General features: G+C 34.8%; 1 protein-coding gene across 9 annotated transcripts; it reads left to right on the forward strand.

The window, feature by feature from the left end:
• The first annotated feature begins 98 nt into the window (after positions 1 to 98).
• LOC116775945 (uncharacterized) lies at positions 99 to 9872 on the forward strand. Of its 9 annotated transcripts, none has more exons than XM_032669006.2 (6): positions 99 to 177; positions 875 to 1236; positions 6074 to 6121; positions 6664 to 6778; positions 8529 to 8711; positions 9006 to 9872. In XM_032669006.2, the coding sequence occupies exons 2-6, from the start codon at positions 1012 to 1014 to the stop codon at positions 9374 to 9376; spliced, it is 942 nt and encodes a 313-aa protein (XP_032524897.2). In that variant the 5' UTR covers positions 99 to 177; positions 875 to 1011; the 3' UTR covers positions 9377 to 9872. The 9 variants fall into 9 exon arrangements, with proteins under 9 accessions (XP_032524897.2, XP_032524902.2, XP_032524907.1 ...); XM_032669011.2 differs by having other exon boundaries at positions 875 to 1227; XM_032669009.2 differs by having other exon boundaries at positions 105 to 170.
• The last annotated feature ends 1085 nt before the right edge of the window (positions 9873 to 10957 follow it).

Below are 10957 nucleotides of genomic sequence, written 5' to 3' on the forward strand. Positions count from 1 at the left end.
ATGTATAAATAAAGTCGCGGGCGACAGCTAGTTTATTTGAGAGGTCTCACGAAATTTCCCAGAATATATCCACCCTACGTGTGAGCTTTTCGAAGTTATGCAACATATTTCAGAGGTAGTCTTTGCCGGAGCCCCGAGCGAACGCCACGTGTACCTCTTGTGCTTGTTCAGTGCTGTGTTTGTGTTATTATGTGTTGTTATTTAATATAATCTAAATATTTTTACGAAAAACGGATTCACATCAAACTTTTTTCCGTTAATTTAAATTAATAAGATATTCATTTAAATTTTAATTAAGAACATAATTTTTTAAACAATTTTTTATTTTGTCATCACCATCGTTAGAATTACACGTCTAGTCTAAATCACTTACAATGGATTACTGTTAAAAAAAATTAAAAATAGATGATCGTTTGAAATTCTTTGATAAATCTGTAAACGTTATTTTTCAATTCACAGACAATTTCATATAATTAGTAACAAATTATTCGTATGAAATTATTTAGGCTATAGCTTTGACATTATTTATCGCCAATAAATAATTACCGAACAAATATCTGAAGGCTGAATGCGATCGTTTCAATGTTGTAATTTGCAACGTAACCTTACATTTAGGTTAATAGTGTTCACACTTAAACACTGTCCGTTCTAACACCAAACTGATGATTATAGTTTTGAGTAAACACGTTGTTAAACGCCCGGCAACTGTTTCAAATCTATTTTCAGATTAACCGTTGCAAACTAATCTCAACTCAATACCCGTTTGTATGAAGATCGTTGTTTTTTCAAAAAAGGATAACTAAAAACTGCTTCTCGAAGCATATTAAAATATATTTTTTTTGTCATAAATTGTCTAACTATCTATATTCGACAGTGCTGTATGTTGGCGCGCAAACAGACAATATTGCTCATTACTTTTCGCATATAAAAAGTTTGACGTCAATATTCAGACGGAAAAGTCATAGAAGACGGAAAGTGTAGTGCAACTGTGATTTAAAAACATTTATCACAATGATGACGATAAGCGAGAGCCAGTACTCCTCAAACAAGATGTCCAGCATCCACAAAGTCAACGATCGCGTGGTACATAAGGACAGCTTCGATGACGTCACCAGTTCCTCGAGTGTCAACAGCTCGCTAATAACCAAACGAGGATTCAAGCCGTCCGATATGTTCGATCCCAAAAAAAAAGAATTCCTCACAAACCTCAGCTATAAGCTGTTCCCTGTAAGTTGGGTAAGTTATTACGTTCCGTTAGTTAGTTTGGATCCAAGGATGAGGCTCACAGTATATGGTATCTATGTATTATATATATATTATATATTTACGTATATCTGTCCCCAGCTAACCCATATTCTAACGGCGATGTAAATTACAGTTAAGAACATTTATTGTAAGGAGCGGTGCTGTTTATTCCAAGTGCATTTAATGTTGTTGGCTCCGCTCCAGACGGGTCGAAATAGATTGTTCCTTGAACGCATTCGTTACAATTGTTGTTGCGGCGTGGGAAGAACTATGACAAACTACTCAAAAATATTTACATTATGATAATTTATAAAGGTTCTATGATCTATTAGGATTATAAGAGGTTGACATCTCTAAATACGTCAATGATCTCTTGACATAAACGTTTAATTTCGACATTAAAAGCGTAGATACTACTGATCGTATATTACTAGAGATAAATATTAATATTTTAATAAACTATACATGAGGTAAATATAGTAAAATCTATTTATACTTTAAGGTTAGAATCCCATGCTGTTGTAACTTCTGATAATGAGTCTGATTAATCTGGCACCGGGAATTCCCCACAGAAAAGCTATTACGAAATAGTTTCAATTCAGTACATTATATAGATACTAATTTATATTTCGTATCTCTGTTTTCTATAACTTATATTTTAAGCACTTTTAATTTTTTTTATATTTAAAATAAAAATTAAAGCACATTGTTTAATTCGAAAATCTCTATTATACGATTTTATTTTTGGGTTTTAGTAATCCTATATTAAGAAGAATTACAGTTATATTATCTGGTTTTAAAATTTTATAATGGCAATGAAACGAAACATCCTTTTGGGATTACTAAAGTACATTAATCACTACATATTTTGACCCTATTTTGTTGCTAAACATCAATAAGTAATTTTGTTGATCACGTGATGCCTAGTATGCATAATTTATTTGTTAAAAAAATATAAATTTTCTAACAAAACGACCGGCCATTTTGACGGAAATCAATTCTTTGGCAGCTCCTCAAAAAAAATTACTAAATGGGACAAGTCATTGACTTCCTACTACAGACTGGAAATTTAAATAACTCTAGACAAGAGTTCAAATATAATAAATTAACGAGTGAAATATAAAGATTAATTAAATAATGATTATAATGCATACATATATTAATTATTACATGTAATTACCATTGACATTTTTGACATTTGACATAAGTCCTAAAATACATATATGTACATGACAACGTATAACGTAAATGATTCGCTGTTGGTAGTTTTCAAATGTTTCTCCCTCATGCTTGATGAAGAATGTCCAGCTATGTTAATATTCCTCAATCTAGTATATCAATGTTAGGTACGCTAAAAAATTATAAGTAACGCTAAATTTAATTTTGTTAATACATATAAAGTGTCTACACGTTTGATGTTTTAAAATTACGTTATATAATTTATAATAACAAGTATCCCATTGGGAACAACTAAAAAAATCTCTCCCAATATCTTGACGATCTAAACAGATTTCAATGATTGAAGTAGATATAAGAAACTACTATACAATTTTAATTATATATATAATTAAAAGTTACAAAAGGTAAAAACGTAAACCTTTCCTTTCTTATACAGGAAGACTAATAAAAGTGTATCAATAGCTTTATTTGATTAGTATTCCAGGAAAAAAAGGTACAAAACTTATTAATATCGTCTTAAAATTTTACGGATACAATAAATGTGATAAAATCAACTGCTTAGAATCAAATAATATTTTAGGACTTTATATATATATATATATAGTTCTATATATAGGTGGAAGACTGTTTCAGTTATAAGACTCAAGTGCCTCATTCCATATCTATTTGGGAGCCGTTCCCGACACTTCATTGATTTGAAAACTTTTAAAAATTCGCCCTCGATTTTTTTCGGTCATTCAACTCGGCCCACGCGATTTGTTTTTTTCTCTCAATTGTTTAACATTCAGTTAGTTACACGGCTCCATAAAATGTTAATACATCATTAGCGTTTCTTTTGAGTTCAATGATACTCCTCACATTATTAGTTTTATCACTAACGTATTTTAAAACTACATTCCAAAAACGTCGACCTTGAACGGTTTTTTCATTAACTAAAATTTTTTGTCGTCTTATTATTATAACATATTTCTTAAGAAAGTTTTATATCATATAATAATAGTTTTTGATCGCGACTTCGTCCTAAGGACTTAGGAATCGGGTTCTGTGAGAAATTAATATTTTAAATTAATATTATTTGGTAATCAATAGCTAGCGACATCTATCGTCTGTCATGTGACAATACAAAATACAACATTTAGTTTGTAATGTTCTGCTATACAGAATTGAGGAATAAATTAAATCACACATATAATCCTGTTAAATTTCTTGCGTTAAACTGTAACAAAGATCCATTCTCATTTTCATACATCCTTATAAATTTCTCCCTTTATAATATTTTATTTACGTAATTAAAAAAATATAATTTTGGATCTCTTTAATAAAAATTGACATATATACTTAAGTATGACATTCTCTACAGTCTACACGTTTCGTTTTTGGAATAAAATTCGATATATTTTAAAGAGAAATTGTATTTATTTTGAACTTATAACAATACTTTATATAAATATGTTTTTTTCAACTTATAATAAACTCTCTAACATTCGTCTCAAGGTTTAAAGTAATTCTTTTTCACAAAAATCTCCATTTTACAATATAACATTAGTTGATCATTTAATGTATTCGTGTCTGGCAACAGTATTGTACCGTCTTCGTTTGAATGACAGCACTCATTTGTTGACGTTCCAAAAACTAAGTATCGGCTCACTAAAAGCGACAATAATTCATTAGGCAAACTTCATCGTATTTTCTCGACGAAGCACTTTCAAAACTATATTCCTATACAACAAAGAAGACATTGGCAGATATTCGACAAATTCGATCTAAATACCATACAAAATTTTAAAAAAGTTTTTTAATCTATGTGGTATTCCCATTTTTTATCTATACAACAGTAATCGACGAGCATATAAAAACCATGCGAAACCAAACTAAATTTTTCTTTCCTGGTTTCAACTTTTGTTATCTTTTTTAATTACTAGCTGTTACCCGCGGGTTTGTTCACCTATTTAACCCTCTAAGTCTAGTAGAAAATCGTCAGTATTCTTATGAAGAAATTCCGATTTTTAGAGGACCTATTCATCAGAACTTGACTTGGTAATAATGGAGCCATCTCAGGACATTCCCCATACGATTAAAATAGTAATTTTGAAAATCGACTTTCAATTGAAGGTCGAATAACGTAACGTACATAAATTTAAATTGAGAACATCCTTCTTTTTGAAATCGGTTAAAAAGTATCCAAAGTACTCTACTTGCGAATGAAATTCCCGATAAAATCGGTCCACAATCGGTAACAGACAGACAAAAATTTTTAAATGCGTTTTTCATGTAAAATATCTTATATAATTTCACGTATTTAATGAAAAGCTATTAATTTTTAATTACAAATAGACACTTAAATCTCATTTATTCGTGTTTAGTTAATATAAATTAAAAATCGTTTTTGCATCTGAATTCCCTAAGACTTACAATTCGGTAATGTTCAAGTCGTCGTGTGGCCTGGAGGTTAAAAGGTCCGCCTCTCATACGTGAGGGCGCGGGTTCGAAACTTGGCAAGTACCAATGTGATCTTTTCCGAATCATATGTACTTTCTAAGACTATTTAGACACCACTGACGGACGGTGAAGGAAAACATCGTGAGGAAAACTGGTCTTATAATTTCGAATTATAAGATTAAAATCGCCAACCCGTCTTGAGCAAGCGTGCTGATTAATGCTCTAACCTTCTCCGCGTGAGAAGAGGCCTTTGCTCAGCAGTGATGATGATGATGATGATGAATGTTCAAGGAAAGAGTGAATAGGTTTTTACTGAGACGATGTGTTTGCGATCTAAGCCTACATCTTTACTTACGATCGTATGGAATGAGAGCCAAGCACCAGTCAGTTTTATTAAAAAAATACATTCATAAGTGTATCACTTATAATACATACTCTCCAGGCACCCTCTACATGTATAGTGTAATACTTTTACTCTTCTGAAAACGAACTTGAGCGATATAATATATGACAATATTAAAAATTTTTTTTACAAAATGGCCAAGATCCTTCGATATTGGTAGCAAAATATAGGAATAACAAATTTCTTTAATAGTACTATTTTAATAAACTTATATAAAAAGAGATGAATAAACTACGGACAGATAAATCATTTTATAATTATCTATAACTTATTAGCGATCATAGTGACATATATAAAATTATTTTAAGAATCTATAGTATCAAGCTGAAATGCCAAGAAAATTCAGATATGCGTGACAATTAATTTCGTTTATGTCAATAGTGAATAGTGATCAAAGGCATTTTAAAACCCAAGTTTCTTATTTTCATTATCAAAAATACGGTTGATGTATACCATATATTAAAATGGCAGCTGCACGCTCTGGATTGTCGCCAAAACTCATGTTAAATTGTACAACAAGCAACAAGCGTTGGATCTGATCTATTTAAAATTTATGTTATTTCAACACTGTGCTAGCAAGCCTACTTTATGCCTCACAGTTATAGTAATTATTTGTAGGGTATTAGGGCCAATAAAATTATCATTAGACTCGATTTTACTACTATATACTTTTAAACTTTTAGTCAATTTTTCTAAAAAATGGTCTACGTTATCATTTAATACAGCAATTTTATATATTTTTTTTTTTCCAAAATAGTATTTTTTATATATATAAATAAGGTATTTATTTCAATTTACCGGTTCTAGAATGACGTGGACGTCGCCCCCATGCCTTTGCCTCCCCTGGATCTACCAGTAAGAATAAATAAGTGTAAACTGTCACTATTATAAATATTTCATAGTTTTTTGTTGAATAAAATTTTCTATAAGAGGTCTTTATACTTATTCCCTCATTATAAAACATTTGTTAACTAATGCTTCTTATCGCTGTATCATCTAACTTTAACAAAATTAACTTGTAATTTATTATTTTTATATTATTAGTTGTACGAATTTACTAACAATAAACCACATTTAAAATCTTTAGTATAGTTAAAAAATAAAACAAACACATAATTTTAATAGTTCCGGAATGTTTTAGGGGCAAATGTCAAAAAAAATGTTTTTTTGTAAATATTTGTCATTATTGTCAGCGTGGCTTAGTGTTGCCATTTTAGTAGTATTTTTAAACATGTGCGTTTTCTTGTATATAGTGTTAGTGACATTGTAACCTCCTTGTTATTGGAGCCCATTAGAAAGTCTTCAATTTCCTATAGATAGAATCTATAAGTACTTTAATTTATTTCTTTATTGTAAAATGGTTTATATTACTTCTCTTACAATTGTATACTGTACAGGAGGATTTGGAGAACAAACCGATCATCGTGGGTGACAAAGAGGTGGACTTGAACAAGATCTTCACGCCCGCACCTGATGCTGAAGAGCATATCATTAAGAAAGACCGTAAATTCGGTGAGCGTTTGCAAATTATAAAAAAATCTTTACATCTAAATTTTAAGTATTTTATTGCTTGTCTTATAACATAAAAAGACTTGGTTTTGATTTATATAGTAAATTTATATTTAAGGGACTATAAACAGTGTTAATCTAGAAGTACAAGTAGAAGAATGTATATGTAACATTCTAGAATTCGGTCAATAATAATATTTCAATTAAATAAATATAAACACATCTAAACTATGACATCCTATTGTCACGTACAGACGCGGATAGGGAAATTATTTTCTTTGAAATGTTTAAACTGAACGTAGAATTGATAGGACCCAGGACCTGGTGAACGTCTTGACCAAATATCAACTCCTGCAAGTAACATACACCAGTCTTCTCCAGCTCTCACCTTGGGAACAGAGGTCATGTTTAATGTCTTCTCTTGTCTGTTATGAGGGCTATTACAGTTTGCTTACATACGACGTGTATATACGTCTACTTATGTATTTTGATTCTTTCAAATAATAGACTACAATTTATTTCTTTTATCTTTATATATAATTCTATTGTATTTGTGTATGTTACTGAACTACTCTTGAACTGCTGGAACGATTTGAATTAATTCTTTTGTATGCATTTGGGTGTCGCTCCAGATAGTTTAGATTCCCAAGTTAGCCCGGCAGATGGCGCTTCACTCGGTATCCAGGGTATTTAAAATGAAAAAGCTCTGAAATCAACTCGAAGTTTACGTGTTCGGAGTCGGGGACAAAAACTAGTTTATATATGAAATGTAAATTTTAGTTTGAATCAAACACAATTTGTTTGGCTTAGGTCAGTGTCATATAAATATGGATATTTTTGTATGTAGCCTTACTGTGAGCTTAGCTTACTACGAAAACGGAAGTATTCTGTATGCCAACCACAAGTTCGTATCGTTACAATACATACAGAGTGTTAAAAGTTTTTTCCAATAAATCTTCGCACTTTATAGTATTAACGCAAATTGTGGATCAAGACAAAGAAATTGATAATTTAACTTTTGTCGGACGGACCTTAAAGATAGTTTTCGACAAATGAACATCATATCAACTTTCACTGCCGATTGGTATCCTAATCTTTTCGCAATCCCTCTATCCTGCATGTCAACAAATGTGTCGCAAGTCAGCAAGAGAAGCTAAGCAAATGCCGGTAGAAGCGTCTGAGCAAAACAGTTTCAGGTACAAGTAGAAGAGAGAGAGAGAGAGAGCTTATGTTTGTTACTGAAAAGTCCTTTGATAAACCTGAATAGAGGGCACAATGTTTTTTAAAGTCTCCAGAGGATACTTGTTGGTTTTCTAATAAAAAAGCCCATATAATATACATCTTACTCTAAATGATAGTTGATGGTATATTTAGGTCTTCAAGGTTATTGGGATTAGGGTCGTTACATAGACTGTAGAAAATTTAGTGTACTGAGAAAGATCTCAATACTTCTTGTTGGCTTAAAGGGCACTCGGTCGTCATAACATCAGTTCGACTTGTCGGTGATCCCTTGCTCACAATATATCAAGAACCTATTAACTTCTAAACTTAGTAAAACTCTTCCTTCTTTCCACCCACAACGAAACAAAATATAATTCCTCCCCCCCCCCCCCCTACCAAGGTTTTTTAAATGAAAGAAATGTTAGGCTTGGAATACTTTGTTAAATCTGGATAGGTTTAGACCTAACTGCTGAGATTATATAAATAGAACTCGATAGAAACGCTGGTTGTCAATTGTACCTCCTCATTACAGAGAAGACATTCGCATCATCAGCATTCTACGTGCCCGGTGTCCACCCAACGGTGAAGGAGCAGATGGACCTCGCGAAGGCCATCTCCAAGTCCTTGTCCGACTCCAGCAACCAGATGAGCAAGGGACAGACCATGTACGTGAATAGGAAGAAGAGATCTGTCAAGTGGGTGCACGAGGGCAGAGGTTAGTATGGGCGAATTTTGATACATAGAAGGTTATGTCACTATGGTCTCTTATAAAAACACTGAAGCCGTAATTAATTCAGATATTGGTTATCAATTTGTAGAAGGAAGAGTGATGTCTAAAAAAGAGAACTCTTACACTTTTACAAAAGATTGATTAACTTCAATTGTTTGTTCAAAAACTGCATAGTTTTATTATGTTTCTGATATATTAAACTTAGAAATGGCCATTTAAAAGTAGTCTTTGAAAAAAATCACATACAAACTCCACATAAAGGAATCGTTTAACTCCCAGGCCGCAACACATCCAACACATGCAGCACCCCCACGCCTGTCGCCAATCACGACACGCCGTACCGACCGCCCTCCAGCGTCAGAAACCAGAAAACCTACCCGAAATCCGCTCTCAAACACACATCGAATCTACCAAAGATGGAGCCATTTCCGGTGACACCGCCGACTATAACAGTGCAGAATATTGAGGTGCCCGTGCCGTTGGCGCCAACGAAACTTAACGATGTGTACGCGTCGCCAAAAAGCCCGCGTCTGCCGCTCGTGTGCGGACCGAACTTTAACGTGGCGCCGCGCGGCTGGGGGCAGGTGGAGGGTTACTACCGGCCTGTCTCGCTAGACGCCGTCGGCAACCCGGGCTACACAGATTACTAACCGATGATAATTCTCTGACTTTCAAATAAAACCTTTTTCCTTTTTAATCATACGTCATTTTTAATTTTTAACTTAAACTATATATATTTTTATAATAATCACAACAAACAGCGTATTGATTTAAATATAGCTAATAAGAAAATGATTTTCACGTTTTTCAAAGGAATAAGACAGTGTTTCCTTTGAATTTTTATTAGCATTTACGATTAAAACCAAATTTGTATAACCAAATATGAGGTCTTATTTTGTTGTCTTTAACCGCGTTAGTCTATACACTAGTCATATTTGTATTTTTTAAACTATTCGAGTTGTTAGTTATTTATAAACGAGAATATTTTGTGTATACATTATATTTCTTATGTATCGTAAGTCTAAAGTTATTAAGTAATTTTAAATAGATTAAGTTTAATATACTTACATTATCGTTTGTAGTTATTTATTCAGCTTCTGTTTCTGTGGTATTTTATAATAATTTGAAATAAAAACGTTATAAATGCTGGATCTTTTATTTCATCTCGTATATGTATAACTTTTTAACAGACTAAAAGTTGCTGTCCGTTAGAAATAAAATTTAACGTAATATTATTTTTAAAACTAGATGTTTTCTGCGGCTTCGTCCCCATATTAAAACCTATTTGAGAAGCGTCAAGGTTTTTTGGTAGCACGCGGTTTCCGTACGATCCCTTTATTACATCCCGATTTGGTCACAATGCAACTAACTCAGGACAAAGCTCTTTTAGAGGGTGAACCTTCGTGCCCCATTTCAGGGAGTTGGGGCGGAAGGTCATGAGGACGGCAGGTGCGCTGGGGAAATTCCTCCCGAACCTCGGAGGGCCCAGCGCAACTTGCAAGCGGCTATACTCTGGGGTCTGTCGGAGTATAGCCACGTACGGTGCTCCCGTTTGGGCTGACCGCCCGATGAGCCGCGGGGTCAAGGCCCTACTGCGCTCGGCGCAAATGGCGCCCGCGGTGAGGGTGGTTAAAGGGTACCGTACGGTCTCCTGGGCCGCAGCGACGGCTCTTGCCGGCGATCCGCCTTGGGATCTTTTGGCGTCGGTTCTCGTCGAGGTGTTCTCCTACGTCTCGGGTAGGAGGGCTCTCGGAGAGAACCCGTCATCAGAGGAGATCCGGGTGGTACGCTGGCAGGGAGTGTCACGCCTTATGCGGGAGTGGGGGGAGGACCTGGCGGGGCGGCCATACGGTAAACGTACAACGCCAGCGCTCCGTCCGGTCCGGTGTCCTCCTTCGGTGAGACGGTCATGTCCACGAAGGAGGCATCTGAGCGGGAAAGGGAGGATGCGGCTGATGCACCCTCCCTCCGCAGACGACGGATGGGGGTGCGTCGGAGGTGATATTTGCAACGCCTCCAATAGCGCCCCTGCACTCCGGGCTGGGGTCGGGCTGGTAACCCGGCTCCTGTGAAAGCCCGGCGTCGTCGCGGCGATCCTAATTGCCGGGTTCGCCCCCTTTCTCCGAGGGAGTAAGTCCGGTCTTTGCCAGGACCGGCCAGTCGCTGGTGTGCCCTGTCGCTGACAGATCCGGGGTGCACCAACATAGCGGCCGATGGCTTTCGCAGTGGTT

The sequence above is a fragment of the Danaus plexippus genome, chromosome 24 (assembly GCF_018135715.1).
Source record: "Danaus plexippus chromosome 24, MEX_DaPlex, whole genome shotgun sequence".
In the NCBI taxonomy this organism is placed as follows: Eukaryota; Metazoa; Arthropoda; class Insecta; order Lepidoptera; family Nymphalidae; genus Danaus; species Danaus plexippus.